This window comes from Chenopodium album, chromosome 9 (assembly GCF_948465745.1).
Source record: "Chenopodium album chromosome 9, dcCheAlbu1.1, whole genome shotgun sequence".
In the NCBI taxonomy this organism is placed as follows: domain Eukaryota; kingdom Viridiplantae; phylum Streptophyta; class Magnoliopsida; order Caryophyllales; family Amaranthaceae; genus Chenopodium; species Chenopodium album.
Window position 1 is genome coordinate 45,087,221 of NC_137842.1, and position 23,779 is coordinate 45,110,999.

General features: G+C 39.6%; 1 protein-coding gene across 1 annotated transcript; it reads right to left on the minus strand.

Moving 5' to 3' along the window:
- Positions 1 to 1,497: 1,497 nt before the first annotated feature.
- LOC145559791 (OPA3-like protein) lies at positions 1,498 to 17,391 on the minus strand. Its single transcript, XM_081621095.1, has 5 exons — positions 17,101 to 17,391; positions 14,631 to 14,765; positions 7,096 to 7,182; positions 1,988 to 2,176; positions 1,498 to 1,768 (listed from the first exon to the last, which is right to left on the minus strand). Exons 1-4 carry the CDS (start codon positions 17,227 to 17,229, stop codon positions 2,027 to 2,029), a joined length of 501 nt encoding a protein of 166 aa, XP_081477221.1. The 5' UTR covers positions 17,230 to 17,391; the 3' UTR covers positions 1,498 to 1,768; positions 1,988 to 2,026.
- Between the last annotated feature and the right edge of the window lie 6,388 nt (positions 17,392 to 23,779).

The window sequence follows — 23,779 nt, forward strand, 5'->3', positions numbered from 1 at the left end:
CTCAAAAACACCTCTTCATGAGCAACTACTGCCTTCTTCTTCTCAGGAGCTATCACTGGTTTGTGGGTGAAAGTAAAGGTCTTTGCTTTCGATTTTAAGCATGACACCTCCTGTTTGAGTTTATCTCTACCCTTTTTAGGGGAAACTTTCAACCACAATCCCCATGGCTTCTCATCGATCTCCTCATTCTCATCTACATTTGTGCAATCCTTCTCCGTGTGGCCGATAATTCCACACTTAAAACAGAACGACGATAAACGTTCATACTTGAATTGTATTGTAGTGATCGCTCCCCTCTTATTGCGGATTTTCTGGACTCGGCGCAGTGGCTTTGTGATGTCAACAATGACCCTATCCCTACATGACTTATCCCATCCGAGTTCATCATTCTCAACTTTTGTAACATGCCCAATCTTTTCCACAATTTGTCGCACATCTTCATCAAATCGATTGTCAAGGAGGAGGTTATATAACCGAATCCAAAAAAGGCAGTACTTGATCTCAATTGTTTCCGGTTGTTCATCACCATGAATTTCTTTAAGCAAAAGCAGTTGATTATTGAAATTTCAAGGAGCCCCATCCAAAACCTTCTCTTTATCGCACTAGTGAAAAAACTAAATAACAAAGAGGTTATTATCAATTTTGCGGAAAATAACTCCTTGATTCAAAGCCCGGATTTGTTTCATCGTGTTCTGGAAGGCCTCGAAATTGAAAGACCTAACCGTCATCAATTTGCCCACCAAGGAGAGAGCAATTTTAGATTCATGAATCTTAGCATTCAATTCACCTAAATCTGCAATCTCTTCCTCCTCCGCTGTAATTTTTAACTTCAACCATTGTTCAGTATTATCGTCTGCCATAGCAACACTCAGCACGACCACCAATACCCTGCCAAAGAGGGAGATAGGCTTGAAAACGCTCAAGAGAAAACACTCAAACCTCGGTGTTAGGGAACCCTAGACACTCAAGCAAGACTCGATGATTGATGATTTCGTTTTGAAAAAAGACTATCATAACTTAACCTACACATATCTTTCCTTAAACAAAATGTTGGCTACATATCACTATACCATCTGCAAAGCCAAATTTTGTTGGCTAAAAACTTGTCGTAACACCTACAAATCCAGTTTGAGTTGGCTCTAGATATACGCACCACACAACCGGCTGTAAGGAAGGTTAGTCTGCACTTATTTCACGAGCCTAATTTCTTGATATTCTTATATTGTCCCAACAACTAACCATTGCTAAACCATAAACTATATGTGTACGGCCCTTAAGAGCCTCCAAAAGTCCAGATTTGAAATTGACTCCACATTGCGATTGCAGTCGAAGCAGAGCAACTAAGCTTACATTCATACAATTAAGAGACAAGATGTTAGGAAAGTTATCAGCGCTTAAAGCTGTCTTTCCTAGCAAGGCTGAAATCATATATAAAAAAAAAAAATCAATTCTTCAAAAGCCACTGCCAGTGCCCAGAGAGGCATCTCCTCACAATAATTTTAGAAAAAAATGCAGAAATCATTTAACTTTAACTACTTAAGGATTGCCACCAGGAGCTCAGGATGATGTTGGTATAAACAAGCCAACATGGATATGAATTACAAAATCTAGTAGATATGCTTGTTTACAAACAACATTTAATCAAAATATGAATTAGTTTACAGGTACAATGAATTATTTTAGACAAAATGTTTCAAGATTTTTCTGTCAGCAATCGGACTGTATAGATTCTAGATTGGCTGAACAATTTTCACATCTGTCAGATATTCTGCCATGAATGGAGCATCAAGGTTAGAAATGAGAATGATAATCAGGGAATAAAACAAGATTGAGAATCATATTGCAATTAAATCAGCTTGTACATATACTTGGATTTTGAATATGTTTCATTCTAGCATCAATAAGATAGAGAGCCGAGAGCCTATGCTAAAGTTATCAAAGGATACGTTAAATATATAAATGTACGATTGACAAACGTAATCATTACCATGATTAATTAAATTAAGTATCTGCATGGTCAGTCGGATTATTTTGGATCCTGTGCTATAGGTGGCTGTTTGCGGATGCTGAAAATTCCACTTTTTCCTTGTTCTTTTGCCAGTTTTTCTATCTCTTCAAATCTTTGTTTAAGAGCCTCAATTTCTTTAGTCAAATCCTCATCTCGTTGTCTCAATGCCTAAAGAAGCAATAGTGAATTGTAAAATTGTTCACCAAGAAGCAGATTGAGAAAAAGAGGGGAAAAAAAAGGGACCAAGACTATATTATGACATGCAATTTGAGTACCAAATTTATAACTTCAATAGTTGGGTAGCAGGTTATCATGAGTTAATGAATAGAGACAGCAAAGATTTATCTGCTACCCAATTTGTGTACCATATTTGTGTATGTACAACAAGCTATTGCTACAACTGGTGCTGATGTATACAGGAAACTATGTCCAAACTAGTTTTATTCCAGTGCAATGGACAGAGAAGATTAGTCAGCCCAATAAGGATCAAAGGACAATTCGAGTTTCAAGATGAATCAGAAGGGAGAATAACATCAAGTAACACTTTTAAAAATGAAGTAAATAATAATCGGTGATGATAAATTTATTACTTGTACATAAATGAAAATAGCAATTTTGGTAATTGCACTTAATGCCTATTATTAATAGATGCTTGGGGAAATTCAACAAGAAGAACAATGTTGACTCTGACTAGTACGACATAAATTCAAGATCAAGTGAATGTTTTCAATCTACTCATTATTCAATTGAAGTTGAACAAAACACAATCACATAAAACGACCCTGAAAAATTTCAAAAACAAGAAATATGACAAATTCAACTGGCTTTTTTGAAATCATCCAGCAATCCAGCTCTAAAGTGCATATTGACGTAGGAATATGAACAATAACATTCAGATAGAATGATGCTAGAATAACATCACAAGCTTGGGCATAGGGACTACGATTTTTACATTTCAGAAATCCTTATATGGAAGAAATACGCTAAAATGTATTATTGACTTGATTAAGCATTCTACATTTCTACAAGTATAACACAAGCCGCAGCTTCCTAGTAACTTGTCACTATCATCTGCCCTTTCGTGATCGAATACAAAGTATCAACAACCAATCAGAGAACTAAATTGGGCTTTCACCATAAAAGTCAAAGCACTGTACTACGTACAAAAAATACGCTAAACATTATGTATTCCTAAACACACCTTTTTTAATTCAACTCCTCAGAGACTAAATCCTTCTGATTATCCTCCTATTGGCACATCATCAAAAATGTCTGGAATTAAATTTAAAATTCTACATCTTCACCATTAAAAACAATAATTTAAATTATAGCGAAATCTAATAATAAACCAGGGCTTAAAGACTCCACCTTCTTCCTAGCTTCAACTCATATTTGTGTCTCGCAATTATTGGAGACGAATGTTATGCACCCACCAAATGGATCACCTGTGCACTTCACAGGAATAAGGAAGAGGGTATTTTCGGCAATACAGGTACTTCAGCTTACATCTTTTTGGGGATGGGGAGTTTTGTTATGCTTGATTGTTTCAGGAGGAAGACAGGGGAAAATATAGGCTATCAGTAGATATCTAGCCGATCTAAGCTAAGAAATTGTAATAAATAGAAGGGAAGAGAGAGGGCATTAAGAAAATTGTACTGAATACTAGTCTTGGATAAAGCTAGCTTAATGAATTGTATCTGCTAGTATTAATACAAAACCCATCTTTCCTAAATTTCTTCTTTCTGCAAGTTGCTTTTGCTTCTTTTCTCATTACTTTTTATGTCCTTTTTCTGAATAAGTTCTTTAGAGCATGAGACTGATGTAAAGGAAATATCTACAGACTGTGATGTTCGAAGGGAGTTTGGTAAAGCCCTTAACATTTGAAATAAGTTGTTTTAAGTTACCCAAGGTTTGGTTTATGTATTCAAATAAGTGTGCCCCTATTGACTTGTGTGGTTAGTGGTAGGACTATTGCTCCTCATCTTTCATACTCCGTAAAACCAGACTTTGACATTCTTACTCACCTGTTATATAGTGACTAACAGAAAATCAAGGCCAGCTTATAAATTGTTATTCACATATTTCTCAGACATAACATCAGTAATCTATGTTGGAAAGTTTTACCTGACTGCTCCTCACTTTATCTAGTTGAATTCCTCAGTATCTTTTAAATATTAAAGGTCACCTAATCATTATTGTGATCTTTAGAGGTGCTATTATCATATGCTTGTTCTAAATTATTTTAAATACACATCAATACACCATTAATGTCCCTTTATCTAACTGTTGACTCAGGAATTCATGACCCCATTTCTTGAGGTATTGGAACTGATTCTGCAGCCACGTTCTTCCATTTCCATAATCACTTCTTTTTCGAGATTTTCCTTTTTTATGAAAATGTGTACCATATTGACTTAGTCATAGCCCTCATTTGTGTGTGTTAGTGTGGGCAAAAAAAAATGTGTTTTCTAGAGAGAGAGAGAGAGAGAGAGAGAGAGCCATTTCAACCCTACCCTCTTTCAGCTTCTCAGTCACTCCAGCTCCTCTGATCACCAGAAAGCCAGATTACGGAATCTTGGAGCTGCCATTTCTTCTAATTATTAATTGTAAGGTATTTACTGTCTGCTTTAATTCGAGGAAGTTAGTTATGAAGATGCAATTTTTTATGTAGAGAGGAAAAAGCTTTGTATTTTTTAATTGACCATATCCCTGCAGCTTTATCTTGCATTAAGTTCATTTAAGCTCAATAATTTCTCTTAAAGGTTGATGCACTTTTAAGTTGAATTTGGATCCATCAAATTTAAATCCCTATATTGGAAGGCAATATCTTCTATGGAGACAAGTGGTTTTTATGAAGTTAGACATGCTTCAGTCAAAGCAGCTCAACTACATCCTAAGAATGTTGATGTACTGCACGTGTTAGAATGTTAGATATTATTGAAAAGTAGGTGATTTTTGTATCTATTAAAAGAAAGTACAGGGGAGTCTCTTTTTCCCAAGGAGGATAGAAAAAGGAAGAGAGTTATATCTTATGTAGTGATGGCTTCCCCTTCTAGGAGTGTTGATTTTACAGAAAACAGAACTGAGTTGCTAGTCCAGAGTATGTGAGATGCATAATGGGAGTACCACTTCACAGTCCAAGGGATGTTGAATTTGGAGTATGACTCAATACATGTTCCAGTTGGTCTTGCATTTGGGTCACCACCACCAAATGGGGAATCAAATCAAATTGGTGAAGGGCAAGAAGGCTTATCCAATGGAGATTCAGATATTATCATAAAAGGTGCTAATGTGCAGACAATTTGTGATAGTAGTAGGTAACTTAGTTCAAATGAAGTCGGACTTCAAGAAAATCTTAGTCTCTTACACTCATGTGGTGTGGGTATTGGTTTTAGGAGTTTGTGTTCAATGAAGACCTTTGATCTCAAAGAAGTAATGAATTTATAACAAAAGAGGGCAGGATTCCTTTATGATGATTCCGAAGAAAGTTTATCATCGGGTTGTAAAAAAGGAATTTTGTTATCTATCACAACCCAAAGATGGGTCAACCATGAAATTCGAGTTATTAATGCTACGAAGGAGTCACCAGGGGAAGATTGTAAAAGCAGGTCGAGAATATTGCAAATTCTGATTCTTCATAAGAAGTCTCTCAAAGCTCACAGGCTCAAGGGTCACCTATGAGTTCTACAGAGAAATGGAGGGAAGTTAATGCAAGTTCAAATTCTGGATTGGATGTGGATTGCATCACATGTGAATCAGTAGGTAATAATTTTAAGAAAAGTCTTCAGAAAAAGAGGTCTTCAGTGCCCCTTAAGTCCAAAAAATGCAGTGTTCATTCATGGATTTACCTCTATTAGGAAGACCAATATGAAGGTACCCGGTGCAAGGGCGAAAGCTACTTCACAGTCATTGAAAGAGACCCATCAAAAGGTCAGCGTGGGGGAAAGATGCTGCAGGAATATTTCTGCTTTAATTCTGAATTTTGTTGCATGGCATGAAAAGGAAAGGTGTAGCTCCCTTCTTCTTAGATTGCACCAAACGCCCAAGAAAAAAGAACTATTCAAGTGATAAGTGTATTGATAGTGGGGTTGGGTCAAATGTTAGTTATGTTTGGAATGCTTTTTCTGTAAATCATAGTGTCCAGTCAACTGTTTGTGTAACCTTGGAAAAGGCTCTGAACTATAAGCAGTGGGTATCTCTGTACTGTTTTCCCATTTCCCAAAAATTTCACTAGATTTGTTTTATTTATTACCTAAGAATTTATTAGTTGTCGCGATACACATTCCGTCTCCCCCTATTTCAATATATTCTCATGAACAATCTTTCTTGGATTAGAAATTAAATATCTCCTTGTAACAAAGACGATTCTTAAAATATGAAAAAGCATTAATACTAGTCCTGTTCATTGAATTGAAAGGAACGTTCCTTTGGGCACCACGGTGTTTGGTACAAAATTCTTTCATGCTTTAGCCACTTACCGGTAAATATTTCATCCCAAACATTCTTCCAATTTCAGCATAATTGCATTTGCAACATCATAATCATTGGAATATTGAACAAAAGACAATCTAAATTATATCCTCTTCTTATGTTCCATTTGTAGGAAACTATGATAACCAACACCTAATTAGAAATATAATACTCCCTCTGTCCTTAAATGTTTACCCTATCCCCCAATTTTCACTTTATTAAGATTTAAGCAAAGTTTTGCACGTTGATGGGGGTGTCTTTATCTTTTACACTATTTGAGTTTATTCAATAGGAAAATATGGAGGAGACCAACTACCATAATTAAAATGGAGCAATCTATGTGGAGGAGACTAACTAAAATGAGAAAGAGGTGGAACAAACAACATGCAAAGGAGCATGGAGCCATTGTTTGTACACTACATTATGACCATCAAAGTTTTTTTCCTACTATGTTTTTTACTGTATTTATTTGCTTCAACAAGTGCAGATAACAATGTGGGCAAAGCGAATAGATCATTTATGAGCTTTGGCATTAACTTCTGTGGCCACATTGTGGCACTTAACAAGAAAAACACACTCCATTATCATTTAAACTGCCTGCTTTTAAAGAGATGTACCTGGAACTCCTGCGCACGTGCTTCTTCCTTCCTAGCCTCTGATTTAGCACTTCTCTGCACCTCAAAAATAACAGCAACTCCAGCAACCTGCATATATTCAACTTGCTATTCAAATTGGCAATAGGATCACAAATCACCAATGCTAAAAGCAGCCCTATTGAAATAGTGTTACTTAGCCCAATACAATTTGTTACACTCACAATAGTCACAAATATGAGGTGTGGGTGGTGAACTTACAGTGTAGTCTCTAGTGTTCCTACCATCCTAATTATGTAAATTAAGATGCCAAATAGTACATCACATTGCAGGATGTGCAAGTAAAGCTTAATGGAAGATATGCATGAAACATAGCTTGGAAAAGCAATTAGCTATACCCATACTGCCATGAGGATTGCAAACATGGTTTTAGGAGCAGGCCTTCTAGATGATTGAATATTCTAAAGCCATCAATACTTTATCGAAAACTCCAACTGCGCATGTCAAGGATAGAATCACAATGTTGTAATCTATGTCCCTATTGAGTAGCCACTTCAACAAAAGATTTCAAACAGGCATAGGTCTGAAATGAGTGTAGAAGCAAACCAACAAATAAGACTAACAGGTTGAGAAATTTTCATGGTAACAAACAGGACCCCCATTCTAATGAGCTGGTGGCTGGCTTGGTGCAATGTGCTGAATATGTATTCATATGTAAACTGCAAACAAAAGCATTTAAACTGAACCCACCCTAGATCAAAAAATAAAATATCAGTTTAGAATGGTTAAGAGGGTCATAAAATAGTATACTTCCTCCACTCCAAGTTAGTTGACACGTATTCCTTTTTGGGAAGTTTCTCTTTAGATGACGCGTGTCTACTTTTTTTTGTTTAAATGACACATTGTCGGAGCACTTCTCAAACATTTTTTATTGATGCACTTCTCATCAATTACTCTATCTTGTCGATGAACATTTTCACCAACTTACATTCAATGGAGCACATCTCTTCATGAACTCTTTTTGACATTGTTCTTCAATTGACCATGTCACCCGGCATCGTACGTACCTACGTGTTTATACCAAATTTCGCCTAAGAGCGACCTAAGGCTGGGACATACGATGGCTAGAGTTTTAACAATGGAAACTAGGCAAATTGGATAAAAAAATGATAAAGACAAGGTGTTTTGATGACGCAGAAAACCCAAATACGGGAAAAAATGCGGGTGGGTGCAAGATCACCGACTCACTATGAATAACTTAGAGTACAATAAATATGTAGAGTAAGGTAGAGTGCGTAGAGATGAGATGATCTACTGATTACAATTATTAGGCTATTTATAATACTGAAAACAAGTACTTAAACCTAGCTATAGTGCCGTTAGAAGCAGCTTATCTTCTCGTTGGGGAGCTTTTTGGTTGTATTTAAAATATGCTTGGTCAAATCCGCATTTCATGCTAAATCAGTTACTAGCCTGTTTGTCGTCCTTCAACGTCGTGCGATGAGTCGTGCATCAATTTGCCCCCAATTGTTGGCTTGAACGTAGATAACTCAAGGGAACAATTGCAGCTTCCCACTATCCCACTATGAATTAAAAACCGCCAGCATTTTTTACCTAATTACCCCCACAAATAACCGTGCCAATTTGTTTCCCACTTCTACACACTTCCTAAATATTTGCATATTCTCTCTCCGAAAAATCCCCCTAAATTAAATCTTCAATTTCACTTGCTGCTCTAAGCTCTAGGCAAAATTCGCAAATTTTAGTTGCTTCGATAGGTAATTTCTTAATCTTACCTTCAAATTTCTCCTTGATTTGTAGCTGGCTTATTACTAGGAAGTCAAATTTGCCTCAAAGGACTAGATTTTTGTTTAGGGTTTTGGAAAGAGGGGAAAGTGAAGTAGTAGGAGAGGAGATATGGCTGATAACGACGACCCTCCAAGTGACTTTGTGGAAGAGGATGTTCCATCCTTCGTCTCTTTGGCGGGGATGCCGGAATGCACTGTACTGGTACCAACTGAAGAGGAGAGGCCGAAGAACTGCCCTACTGGGTATGTCGTGATGTATGAGTATCCTTTTAGGTTGAGATACACTTTTCGGTGTCGCCCCTTGTCTCGATCTTTGATGGGGGTACTAGATGTTAGCCTGGGGCCCAATTTTGGAGGATTGCTCTTGTTTATGAAAAAGTAACCAAGGATTGGAACGACCCTTTTGATGTGTCAGACTTAATTTATGCTTGTAAATTACACATTTCTAAGAAAAATAGATGTACCTTGGTGTTGAAGAGAGGGCACCCTACCCTGGTTGAGAGGGCAAGAAAGGTGAATGACCGCATTGGAAGTCGCGTTACTTGTTTGTTGACATAGAGTCATTGGGCGCAGATGCTAGCTGGATTCGTGCTGTTCCACAGCTTTGGTTTTCCCTATCATGTTGTTGTAAATCTTTTGTGAACTAAGAGATAACCAAACATAGTCACCAACATCAAAAGTAGGCTTCTTTCTAAGGTTTAAGACTTGCTCTCGCTTGATTGCTTTCTTTCCCTTCTTGTTCAATTCGTGCGAATTATAAGTAGAGATGTACAAACTGCTTGGAGAGGCCGAATCTATCTTGGCATGTTCTTTAGCTTTAGAAGTCGAGTTAGTCACACTTTCCTTACTTGCATGCATATACTCGGGAGGCAAAGGATGAAGCCCTATTCGAGTATTGCCAACGACAATGGTATAAATATTTTGTTTGCATAGATGAGTAGCATCTCGATCCCACTGCCACGGTCTACCTAAAAACAAAGAACAAGCATCCATGGGTAATACATCACACCAAACCTCTGAAATCTCCAATCTCAAATTGAACTAGAACACGTTTCTTTACCAATAGTTTACCATCATTGTTCACCCAATTGATCTTATAAGGTTTAGGATGATCTTGTTGTTCCAACCCTAATGTGTCAACCATCTTCTTAGAAGCCATGTTAGTGCATGATCCTCCATCCGTTATAAGAGAACAACTCCTTCCTTTCACCATGCAACTTGATTGGAATAAATTTTCCCTTTGTTCTTTATGCTTCTCTTGATTGGCGCAACATGTAAAACGAACCTAATCACCAATACATTGTCATCAGGTGCAGCTTCATACAATGGACCCTCAAACTCAACTTCATGAGTAGAAAGTTGATTTGTTATTTCCTCCTCTTGCAATCTTGTGTGAAGGGCACGTTTCTCCCTCTCTTCCTCCACCATGACCGACAAAAGAGCTTGTTGTGCTTCAAGACTAACTAGAACTTTGCAAGGGCATTGTGCAGCAACATGACCTCCACTCTTACACTTGAAACAAATCTTATCCTTCGTAACCACTTGACTAGGAATCAAGGGTTTTGATATTTCACTTTGAGAAGAAGAAAACGTGGATGAATTCTTTTGTATGTCTAACCCTTCTTGAGTTTGAATTAAATCTGATTTAGGTACATATGGCCAGCGAACTACTTTCCCTTTTGTTCTTGCATTTGTCTCTCTATGGTACTTGGTAGCATACTTACATCATCAAAGGTCTCGAAAATAGCATATGCAATAGATTTGTTTAAACCTAGTAAAAACTTGGCAATCTTTTGTTTATCCTCTTCTTTACAACCACAAGCTAGATATAACTTCTCAAACTCCGCAACATATTGATCAACAGATAATTGATTTTGTTGTAAATAATTTAATTTTAAGAATAACTTTTGCTTGTAAGATTTAGGAACAAAACGTTTTCTCATCTTAGATTTTAGTGTTGTCCAAGTTGAAACCTTTTCTTTTCCATCCTTAACCTTTTGAACTTGCATGTTTTCATACCATTCTGAAGCATAATTTGAAAGCTTTAAAATTGCATGAGAAAATCTCGAGGTTTCGATCATACCTTTATGCTCAAACAAACGATCCATGCGCTTCTCCCAATCAAGATATACTTCGGGGTCTTTTGTACCATCAAATCCAGGCAGATCTGAAAGTTTGACTTCTTCTCCTTTCTTTGCATTAATCCGAAGTGAGTGAGGCACTTCACTAGAACTTTGATCTTTCATGTCCAGTTGCAGCTTTTGAGTTACCTCGACAATAGATTTGGTATGAGAATCTGTTGTAGCTTGCCTTTCTTCCTTAGTTTTAAAAAGCGCGCCTAGACGCTGTTGAGGCGCAAGGCGACGCGAGGTGCAGGCCAAACACCTCGGTCTTCCTAGGCGTAGCGAATTCCAGAAGGCGCGCGCCTCATGCCGCCTCCACCAAGGCGTAAGGCGCAGCGCCTGAGACGTCTTATGTTTAAAAGCGTGAGATAAGGAGATTTGGATTTATTTTTACACAAAAAAACACATTTGTTTTTCAAATTGAAGCTTACCTAGTCTTTAAAGTGATAATTCGAGCAAAAGCCCCATGTTAATCGAAGAAAATCGCTTCAATTTGACCCCTAATTTGAGAACCCTAATTTTTTGAAAACCCCAATTTACAGGTTTCTTTGCAATTGAAGAATTGGTGGGTTCTACTATGGTAGACATTGCCGAATATCAATTCCCGGCGGTTTCCGGCAGGGCAGTCGGCGCCGGTGAAGCACCTAGGTAAAGATTTATATTTTTCCCCCTTCTGTTCTCTCTCTTTGTCCTCTGCTATTTACCATTCATTCATTTTTTTGTTGTTCTTTAACGTAAAGATTTATATTTCTTTATTATATTTTCAATTTTTTTTAATAATAAAATAACAAAAGCTTGCTCTCCTTTTGACAGTCACATTGACCAGTCTTTTCAGCTTTACTTTTTTTTTTCTTTACCAAAAATTAGTTTTTTTTTTCTTTTGGTGTTTAGAGAGCCACAAGGGCGCGGGTGATGAGAATCGATCCTAGGATCACCTAGGACCGGGAGGGGAGCTCTAACCACTTGAGCTATCCCTCACTCTCACGCTTAAAATAGTTTAAATTATTTAATATGCTTAAATTTGAGTATCTTTAGAAAAATACTTACAAAAAAGCAGAAATTTTTTCAAAAAAAGCATCAAATAAAATAAATATCACTCTAATTTGATTTTCAGATAAATTTTCAATGGCAAAAAATAAGTAAAATAAAAATAAATTAAAAATTAAAAATTTTGCGCCTCGTATCCATGAGGCGCGCGCCTCCGCTTTGCGCCTCGCGCCTAAGCTCCAGGGACCCTTTGCGCCTCGGTGCGCCTCGCGCATTTTAAAACTAAGCTTTCTTCCATTTTGTCAATACGTGAATTTGGTTTCTTGAATTCTTCCAATAACCCAGCAAACTCACTTTGGTTCACCATGTTACTGTGGGTTCATTTCACAATGAAAACTCACGAAAGTTTACAGCGTGAAAATTTAGGATTTTAGAAGTCCAACGCAAAAAGAATCACACAAAAGCTCCAAGTAGAACGCTCACAATCGTCAGAAAGATTTACTCGTGCAGGTTGAGAAAATTTCAGACCTTCTGAAATCTTTGCGCCAAAGTTCAGGGCTCTAGAGAATGCGTTTCTCAACGAAAAATTCTGAAATTTTAGGGGAAGAAAATTCAATGTTTTTAAAGTCCAATGCAAAAAGAATCGTCAAAAAAGACCGAGTAGATTGATCGCAGTTGCCAGAAACTTTTAACCTGGCTCTGATACCAATTGATGCGGATTTTAGTCCGATTTTGTGTAGAATGCAACCACGATTGTGGTTTAATGACTTTGTGAATTATAGTGATGAAAAAGATGGTTATTATGGATGAAAGTAAATGGATAGTACTCTAATTCTCACAAGAATAGAGGATCTCTTCCTAGTCGCAACTTTGGGTGCTCCCGCATCATATGAGGAAGATGGTGGGAGAGTATGTACGGAGATGTGCGACCTGCCAACAGAACAAAGCATCTCAGTTAAGCCGGGCTTTTGCAGCCTCTACCCGTGCCTACAGCCATCTGAGAAGATTTATCATTAGACTTCATTGAGGGCGAAGGGTTTTGACACAGTGTTGGTAGTTGTGGATAGAATCTCAAAATACGCTCACTCTATTGGGCTGAAACATCCCTTTAATGCCATGATTGTAGCGGAGGTTTTCATGAAGGAAGTGGTGCTTTTGCATGGGTTTCCCTCTTCTATTGTGTCGGACAGAGATAAGGTTTTTGCGAGTAAGTTCTGAAAAGACTGTTCAAGTTGCAAGGGTCTGAGTTGAAGAAAAGCACAGCCTACCATCCACAAAAGGATGGTCAGACTGAAAATGTGAACAAGGTCTTAGAGACCTAACTGAGATGATTTGCAGGAGAGTAACCCAAGCAGTGGGCTGCCTAATTAGCTTGGGCAGAATTCTCTAACAACACAGCCCCTCACATCTCTTCAGGTATGACTCCTTTTAAGGTGGTCTATGGTCAGGATCCGCCAAAATTTATTAAGGTGGGAGCAGGACTGACGACAGTGAGGAGCTTCGATGAGTGGTTACAAGAGCGAGACTTCATGATTGATGAGTTGCGCGTGAATTCACTGAGAGCTCAGCAAAAAAATGAAAAATTACGCAGACAAATAGAGAAGGGAAGAATAATTTCAGGTTGGAGAGGAGGTATACATGAAAATCAGACCGTATCGCCAGCAAACTTTGGCTAAGAGACACTTTGAGAAACTTGCAGTGAGGTACTTTGGGCCATTTGCAGTTGTACAGCGTTTAGGCAAGGTAGCATATAAGCTTGCTCTACCCCCGACTGTCAGTTACACCCAGTCTTTCATGTATTCCAATTGAAGAAGTGTGTTGGCAGCCATCCAATCATACCAACTATACCTCAGCAACTCACCCCAGAGCTGGAATTAACAGCTGAACCAGAAGAGATCCTGGAAGCCAGGAAGAAGAAACAAGGCAGAGAGGTGGTGACTGAAGTTCTGATCAAGTGGAAAAATTTGCCCCTGTTTGAAGCAACTTGGGAAGAATCAACAATGGTGCGTGATCGCTTTCCCTCTCTTCACCTTGAGGACAAGGTGAGACTTCTAGGCGGGGGAGATGCAATAGACCCTGTGAGACCTCCAGTGGTCCTCAAGTAAGGAGGAAGCAACACACTAAGAGGATCACTAACGGACCTCTGACTACAGCAGAGCAGCCAAATGCACCCACCCCAATCAAAACAGAACAGATGGCAGCATTGATGGGAAAGAGGGCAGCACGTAAGACAAAATCAGCAGCCGGTAGTAATCTTTAAGGGAATTGCTTGTACATATAAAAAAGGGAGAGAGAGATTGAGGAAGTAGGCAATTTGTGAGTAATCTTTTGTGGAAATTGGTAACCTAAAGTTACCCTGGGGAGAGTGGCGAGCTAAACCCACCATTTGTAAGAACCTTTTGGCTGGTGCTTAAATCAAAGATTCAACCTTTCTTCCTCAAATTTACTTGTTTGTGCATTTTTGTTTGTGAACTGAAATGCTTCCATTACAATATCTTATAAATCACCCTATCATCCCATAAACATGCATAGTTATTTCATTTAACTGTAAATACACATCAACAGCATAATGTGTAAGAAGAAGATATAATTATCAAAGAAAAATGGAAAGAAAGAAAAAGGATTGCTGCTACAAGATTACCGTGAACACAAAGAGTTCTCCAATGAGATCAGCAGCAGCTTGGACAGCTTTCTCTTCATTTAAAGGACGAATCTCAACATCAGTTCGGTGACCGTAAATGCGCCGTTGAATCTGTGTTGTAATTCGATGATTTACCTGGTTCATCCAAACATACTTATTGTAATTAAAAATCTAGAAGTTACAAAACATACAAACTAACATTTTTATGTCACGAAGTCAGAAATGTGGTGAGAGTTAAGATTTTCACACCAATATGTTACATCAGGCCATTCAAACTCTTCATTTTGTAAGAAAAACACATTAACTTACTAGATAGAGATTGCTACATTTCTTATAAGAAACCAATTAAACAAAATTTACTTCTAATTCATAGTGAAGCAGCAAGCAGTTGTAGGAGTTTGGATCAAGACCTAATTAATAACCTATAATACTCGGATTCTTCACTTTACCTGAAATACCCATGTCAGACCCTTGACACTCGGACATGTGTATTGGACACTTCACTTTTTAGTTTAATATCAGGACAATTTCTCACAAATTAGCCGAGTCGGACACTTGGACACGTACCCGTGTAACATTTTATAACATCTCTATGTCGCAAGGACAAGATTGTGCATATCCGAACCCCCTGACCTTGCCCTATGTGGTAGCCTTTTAAGAAACATTGGGTTGGGTAATATTACATGTATGATGATGATGACAATGATGAATCACCCCATTACATTGTTTAACTTTTAAGTCATTTAAAATAGTAACTTCTCCAATCCCATACATCAACCTTGAACAAGGTTAAGAATCAAGCAAAAGATAAGCAAAATCAAGGCTAATTTTATCAAACATGACAAACACAAAACCAACAAAAAGAACTTTCACAACAGAAAGTAGATATGATAGAAGAAGTGATGTCAATATGAAGAACATATTAATTCAGAAAGAATGGCGAAGGGTTTATCAGTGTAAAAGGCGCCATGAGTTGCAAGGGATTCACAATATGATTTCTATCAGAAAAAGCTATTTCTGCAACCCCAAAGGTCGGCTCAGAGCACATAAGGAAAATATGCAGTCCTACAAGTTGACAGAACAGTACAAGATAAACAAAATTTAAATATAACAGGACTATGCTGATACATGAGTAAATGGAAAGTAAAGGTCATCCGATTATTTAAAAATCAATTTCTCCATGATAGTCCGGCAATGCATTGAAGAAATAAGAACATAGGCCCTCTATTTCCTATTCTGAAAAGTTCATTGATATGTATCCTAGTGTTAGTGGGCAATAGAGGTGTATATGTTCACTTTGCGAAGAAGAACAAAATACTCTGAATCGTGCACAGCACCTAACTTTGCTCAGTATCATGGTGACAGCTAGTAGCTACATAATGTCAAGTACCTCCTCCATCCTTATTGTACCCCTTCCATCAACTCAACATTCTTGCTGTCAAACCCTAAGTCTTTAACAAGTTTTCATGGTTTACAAATTGTTATGACAGCGATGGAATCTACATGATTGTTAATAATATACTGATTAAGACCCAACCTTCATTATGCATAGTAAAGGTTGTAAACAACTAGCTAATAGTAGCAGCACAAGTCCAATATGATTGATAGAGGAGAAGGTGATGGCAGGGACAAGCATTTGGGCAGGCGCACACTCAACAGTTTTCGCCATTGTAAGGTTCTAACTTCTAAACCTTTTTTTTTTTTTTCTTTTTAAATTAAGGCCCCTAATCCAAAAGAAATGGCAAATAACACTTAAATATCTGAAGTGTCGTTCTCCAATTCAAGAAAACCCATGGCAGGGGCAAGCATTTGGGTAGACGCAAACACAACAGTTTACGACATTGTAAAGGTTCTAACTTCTATACCAAATTTTTTTTCTTTGTAAATTTAGGTCCCTAATCCAAAAGAAATGGCAAATAACACTAAAATATCTGATGTGTTGTTCTCCAATTCAAGAAAATCTATAAGCATGACAACAAATATCAAAATTACCAAAAAATAATAATTAAAAAGGCATAATGCTGCAATGCTTTGCAAGCATCAGACCCTTCAAAACTCCATGCCCATTTTCCCATTAGCATTTATACCATAGGCGAAAACAAAATCGGAATATTCCAATTCTAATCACCCTTAATTCCTTCTTAGCTCAATATGAAATATTGACTACAAAACCATAAATCACATTCATAAATTACATACTTCCTCCAATGGAAAAAATCATCTCCAAAACCCCATTTCACACAACAATCATAACTCCAAAAACAACAATTAAATTCTAAGAAATAAACAAAAAAGAAAACAATACCATGGTATAGATTGATCATGAGAGTGAAATGAAGAAAAAATCAGCTCGAAATCAAATATAACAACATACATAGCCGCACTAAGTTGAATACAGGAAATCGCAATGTGGGTATAAAAATAAATACAACTGAAATTGGAAAACAAAGAAAAAAAATGATGGGATTACCTGAGCAAAATTGATGATATGTTGACGGAATCTGGGGTGTAAACTAGCCTCTTTCTTGAGACGATTAGCAATGGGTTTGCAAGCAGTTTTTAAAGCAAGAGTTCCAAGCTTTACAAGAGGAAGTACCATTGCTGAAAATCACAATAATTTTGGCAAGAATTGTTGAAGAAAAAGGCTTACATGTTTCTTTGAGCTCAAGACAGAAATTAAGAAAGAGGGGAAACAGGAGAGACGACTTAGTCGGAAAGGTGGGCTGACGGCGTCTGATTCTGCAACGCTGGAAAAAGAATATTGAAAAGTGGTCGTTTTAGGAAGGCTATTAGTTAGTGACCCGGGCATCGCCGAGCTTTTTTTTTTTTTTTTTTTTTTTTTTTTTTTTTTTTTGACCGAAAATAGGATTTTTAATGATTAAGGGTCTGTTCTTTATACCTTAATTTCAATTCAGTTCAACTTTAATCAGTTAAGTTCAGTTAAGTTCCTAATTTCCTTTTCTCATAAAAAATTCAGTTCAGTTCAGTTCCTAATTTCCTTCTCTCATAAAATATTCAGTTCAGTTCAATTGAGTTTAGCTCCAATCAATTCAGTTCAATTCACTTCAGCTCAACTCAACTCGGTTCAGTAAATGAGAATAGGCCCTTATAGTCAAACGACACTTTACCGCGCAAACAATTCTTTAGAAATTTAAACTCCCAACACAAAAAGATATCATCATAAAACAAAATACATTGTACATTCGATCAACACTAGCCTTAATAAAAATCTTTATCCGAAACAATATAATATGTGAGTTAGCACTAATTCGACTTAAGATCCACTGATGCATAGTCGTGTGGATGAAAATACCTGCGTGTACTCTAGATACTTAGAGAGATTATGAAACCCTAAGTCTTCATTTATTGTCGGACGAACAAACACATAAATTAATCTTCCAAATAAACTACAACTACCATGAGAAGAAAAGAAGATCACACTCCAAACTCCCAAAAACGGAGAGAACAAACCCAAGAATTGAAAACAAAACTCTCATAAAGAGAGAGAAGTGAGGTTATTAATGACTAAACAATTAAAAACTGAGGAATCAAAGGAAATTTTGGGGCTTACCATGATCAAAGCTAAGAGATGATGGCACCCCCTTGTGGCTAGAAAAAGAGTTAGGGGTTTTAGGGTTTTCCTTATAAGGTTTTACAAAATTAACTTAAATAATATTTAATAATTACATGACAAATAATTACATGTAATATATCTTTTTTTTTAAGAAAATAAATTACAGGTGATCATTGGGCGGCCCGGGCCGAATTCGGGTTGGGCTTAGGTCGAAAAGTTCGGCCCGTTTCTCAGGTTGGGTCGGGTCGGGCCGTACTTCGAGTCGAAAAGTTATGCCCAAACCCAATTGGTCTTACATGCATCCTTATGCACCTAGGATAGACGGAATATTGAACCAATAAAGAAGTCCAGTTGCAAAACTCGCCCAAACGAAAACGCGACCCACTTTCCATTCGCCATATTTTGGCTTTCAATTTATTTTTTTTAAATAAAAAAAACCATTTTACTTCTCTCTCATTAATTTTTCAATAATGTCTGTAATTAATTTCTCTAATTTTCTCCCTCCAAACTTCATTCTCTCTCCTCTACATGATTTCACTTCACTAAAAACTGAAAAATCAACAATGAATGTACGAGAAGAGATGCAAAATCAACAGGATTACCCTAAGAAAAGGTAAATTTTCATTGATTTTTGTCCGAATTTATGTCAATTTTTATCTGAATTTATGTCAATTTTTATCTGAATATAATTTTTCTAAACTCTATTCTTCGAAAATTTTCTGTTAATTAGTGAAATTTTTAGTTCATATTGTTTTGGGTAAAATTACCCTGCCACGTGGCAGCCTGAGAATAAGACACGTGTCCGCCCAGCATTAGGACACTTGTCCGCGCGCCCAGCATTGGTCTGAATAAGACCAACCAAATACTGACACGTGGACCCCACTGTCATGTCATGGAATGGCGGCTTTCAGGCCCGATTCCCCATAACTTGTCATAGCCCACCAAATCTAGGTCACATGACCTAGAATAAGGGCACATTTTCCCATGACCCTATAAATAGGGAGAGATTCCCCATTATGAGGGGATTGAATCATTTATTACATCACTTGCATTTCTCTCACATAAGAGAAAGCACCTGATCTCGGGATCTGTAAAGATCTCATCTTTTTCTTTTTCCGCACTTTTTACTCACTCCTACACGTTCTAACTTGATTGTCGGAGGCGGAACTCCAACCAACAGGAGTCTCTGTTGTTTTGCAGGTACAGGCCGCACCGGACCAATCTTCGAGTTGTAACTCTCCCGAGGGACCAAAAACACCCAAAACATTTGGCGCCGTCTGTGGGGAGAGTACCTCAAGATGGTTCAAGAGTTTGTACCACAACCTGATCCCATCAATTTACCACCGGTTATCCAGCCGGTAACTCAGGAAAACCCTCAACCGGTTACTCAACCGGGAAGCTCTGGTATTCCTCAGCCAATCAGCCGGCCTCAGCCAGAGGTCGTCACTGAGGATGAAACTGATGATGATGATGTGGAGACGTATGTAGCCAAGGACGGCTCCTTCATCTCCAAGTACAGATGTTCTAGAGACCAGCTGGAACAGAACACCGACCAGGCGGGTTTAAGCAAAAGGCCCCAAGAGGGAAAGCCCCTAAAAGCAGGGGAGACACCCCAGTCACTCGGGAGGAGCTCATGAAGTTCATGAACTCCTTCAAGGGTGAAATCAGAGAAATGATCAGCAAGAACAAGGTTGGTTCTGGCAAGAGTCAACCGGCTAGAAAGGCTTCTCCCCTTGCGAAGAGGAAGTCAGTCAAGGATAGACAGCCAACTCCCCATCCAAGGGAGAAGGCAGCCGCACGACTTGACTAGACTAAGATCCTCCTGCCCACTGGGCCTCAGAGGAACGTCCGGCGTGATCAGCCGGAAACTAGTAAAAAATCAACTCACGACGCTCGGCACATCATCGAGCGAAGAAGAAATCAGCAGCTGTCTAAGTCAGCCTCAACCTCGAGCTTTCCAAACAGCTTGAAAGAAACCTCTGTAAGGAACTCTCTGTCCTTACATGAGAGTGGGACCGGTGGCAAGTCCGCTCAGCTTGATCCCCAACTGATCGGACGCGCCCCGCATGCGTCTCAGGCGCAGTATGGTCAGTATGACCTTCAGTTCATGCAGCCGGCCCCCTTTGGAGGTTAGGCGGCATACGTCCAGCCTCTGGACTGGCAGCTCCGTCTGCTTAGACTTGGTGAACAACCTTCTGCGTTCACCAGGGAGATAACCGAGGCAATTCAACCTGATAAATTAAGAATGTGTTGGTGGGTACTTATGATGGTACTGCCAACCCAGAAGACCACCTCATGGCGTACACCAACCTCATGTATTTGCAGGGGTTGGATGATGCCACTTGGCGCCGTTGTTTCTCGGCCACATTGAAGGGCATTGCCCAGCAATGGTTTGGCAATCTGCCAGCCGGATCCATTGATAGCTTCAGGAAGCTAGCCTTCTTGTTCTCTTCCAACTTCTCAATGAACATCCCTGCAAAGAAAACAAGTCTTGACTTGAGCACCATTAAGCAGGGTGAGAAGGAGGGCCTTCGCTCGTACGTCAGGCGGTTCAACCTGACCCGGATTCAAATCCAGGGGTTGTCTGACGACGTAGCTTTCACAGACTTTTTCAAAGGTCTAAAAGACGGGTCAACGTTTAAGTTCGACCTGGTCAGGAAAGGGGCATTCACCCTACAGGCGGCACTGAGGGAGGCCGAAAGCTTTATACAGGCGACCGACCTCTACTCGTCTGGCAATCAGTCGGACTCTAAGAAGTCCGACAAATCAAAAGACAGCCGGCCAAACCAGCCGGCAAAAAATAAGGAAAAGAACAAGAAGAGAAAGGAAGTCTGGGCGGTGGATGACTCTGATCAACCGTCCCGGAAGAAAAAGAAGGAGTTTAAGCCGTACGTCCCCAAGTACGAGTTTAACAAAGATTGCAACTCCATTTTCATGGAGATTAAGGATCGGCTAACCCTTGAGAAGCCGAATCCTATGAAGAGTTCCCTCCTAAAGCGGAACAAGAACAAATTTTGCCAATTTCACGAAGAAGTTGGCCACGATACCAACGACTGCTTTTGTCTTCAAAGGGCGTTGGATCGTCTAGCAGACAAGGGGATGTTGAAGTCTTACATCTCCAAGTCCAAGGGGAAGAATCCAGGACAGTCGTCAAAGACCGTCCAGCCTACTAGTAGCACGGACACTGATAAAGATCCGGTCTACACCATAGCAGCTGGATTCTCCTGTGGAGGCCCTACTATTCGGGGCACCAAGAGCCATCTGAGGCAGATGGACTCGGCTTTTGATGAGGAGCAAGCGTCTGCTAGCAGCACCTTCCCTGATGTCCTGATTACTGAGAAGGACAGGGGCAGGGTCCGCCGCCCGCACGACGATCCGGTCGTCATTGAGTGTAAAGTCGCCCACCAGCTAGTTGGACGAATACTTATAGACACCGACAGCTCCTCAGATATCATCAGTTACAAGTGCTTGCAAAAGCTGAAGTACAAGCCTAGCAGCATGCACCCGGTATCCCACCTCCTGGTTGGTTTTGGGGGTGGAATGGTGTACCCAGCAGGCCGAATTGACTTACCCATCCGGCTGGGAGAAAAAGGAGAAGGACGACATATGGTCGTCAAGTTCTTGGTCGTTGAAGAATTGACCGCCTATAACATTATTTTAGGTCGGCCCACCCTCAACGAAGCCAAGGCGGTAATCATCCCTTCACTCATGCTGATCAAATATGAAAAGGATGATGGCTCTGTTGGTTCTTTGAACAGAGATCAAAAGACAGCCCGAGAGTGCTATCTCTCGGCTGTCAAGGATACAGTGGCCCCAGATGGTCAGGGGCAAGAACCAATAGACCTTGACGATGTCAAGGATACCAGCCAAGCCCCACCAGCAGTCGGAAAGAAAAGAAAAGTTACTCAGCTGGTGGAGGTGAAGAAAGTAAAGAAATAGCAATCACTGACCGGAGAGCGGTCAGATGAGCTCCGTCCGCAGTCGACTGGTGAGCATATTGATCTCGCTCTGGACGACAGTCATCCAGATCGAACTGTAAAGGTTGGGACGGCTGCTTATGCTAAGTTGGGTGTAGACTTACACCTTCTGTTGAAAGAATTCAAAGACATCTTTGCCTTTGAAGTGGAAGAGATGCCAGGCGTCAGCCCGGATCTCGCTGTTCACAAGCTCGCCGTGGATCCAAAGAGAAAGCCCATCCGACAGAAGAAAAGAAACCACGGCGAAGAAAGAAGTCAGGCGGCAGGCGCCGAAGTCAAAAAAATTGTTAGAAGCTGGGTTCATTCGGTCATGTAACTTCCCTGATTGGGTTGCGAATGTTGTGCTTGTGAAGAAGCCGAATGGTACCTGGCGCATGTGTGTTGACTATACGGATCTCAACAAGGCATGTCCAAAAGACAGCTACCCTCTTCCAAAGATCGACATCCTTATTGACTCTACAGCCGGCCATGTCTTGATGAGTTTCATGGATGCCTACTCAGGTTTCCACCAGATCCCCCTGTGGAAGAAAGATCAAGAAAAGACGGCCTTCGTCACTAATCAGGGGTTGTTCTGTTATACGGTGATGCCGTTTGGTTTGAAAAATGCGCCTGCTACTTTCCAACGAATGATTAACACGGTTTTCATAAATCAAATGGGAAGGAATGTAGAGGCGTACATTGATGATATGATAGTCAAATCAAATCTCCAGGCGGATCACCTTGCTGATCTCCGAGAAACCTTCACCACACTCAGGCGGCATAGGGTTATGCTAAATCCCAAGAAATGTGTTTTTGGTGTTGAGTCTGGGAAGTTTCTCGGATTTTTAATTGATCAAAGGGGAATAGAGGCTAACCCCGAGAAGATACAGGCGGTAATCGACATGAAGTCACCCCGCACTGTTAAGGAGGTTCAGAAGCTAACTGGTTGCCTGGCGGCCTTGGGAAGATTTCTCAGCCAGTCAGGTGACAAATGCCTTTACTTCTTCCAAGCAATCAGGAAGAAGACTAGGTTTGAATGAGGGGATGATGTTGAGGCGGCCTTCTAGAAATTGAAAGAACACTTGCACTCTTTGCCAAGGCTAGTCAGCCCTCTGCCCAAAGAGATGTTATTCATGATCTAGCTGTCTTTGATCATGCCCTCAGCGCCGTTCTCCTTGCTGAAAGAGACGGCATCCAGCTCCCTATCTATTTCGTTAGCCATGTTCTTAGGAATTCTGAACTCCGGTACCCCATGGTTGAAAAATTTGGCCTTGCTCTTTATATGGCATCCAAGAAGTTGAAACCCTACTTCTTGGCACATCCGGTTGTTATATATACAGACCAACCTCTCAAGCGGCCAATGTCTACCTTGGAGTCATCCGGTAAAATGTTAAAATGGGCTATTGAAATGCAAAGTCTTGAAATCATTTACGAACCACGGAAGGCAGTGAAGGGCCAGGCGTTCGCCGACTTCATTGTTGAAATGACACATCCGATTCCTCCGGATAATCCCAATCAGGTTTGGAAAGTGTATGTAGACGGGAGCTCTACAAAAAATGGTTGTGGTGCAGGCATCATCTATGAGTCTCCTGAAGGAGATAAATTTGAGTATGCACTAC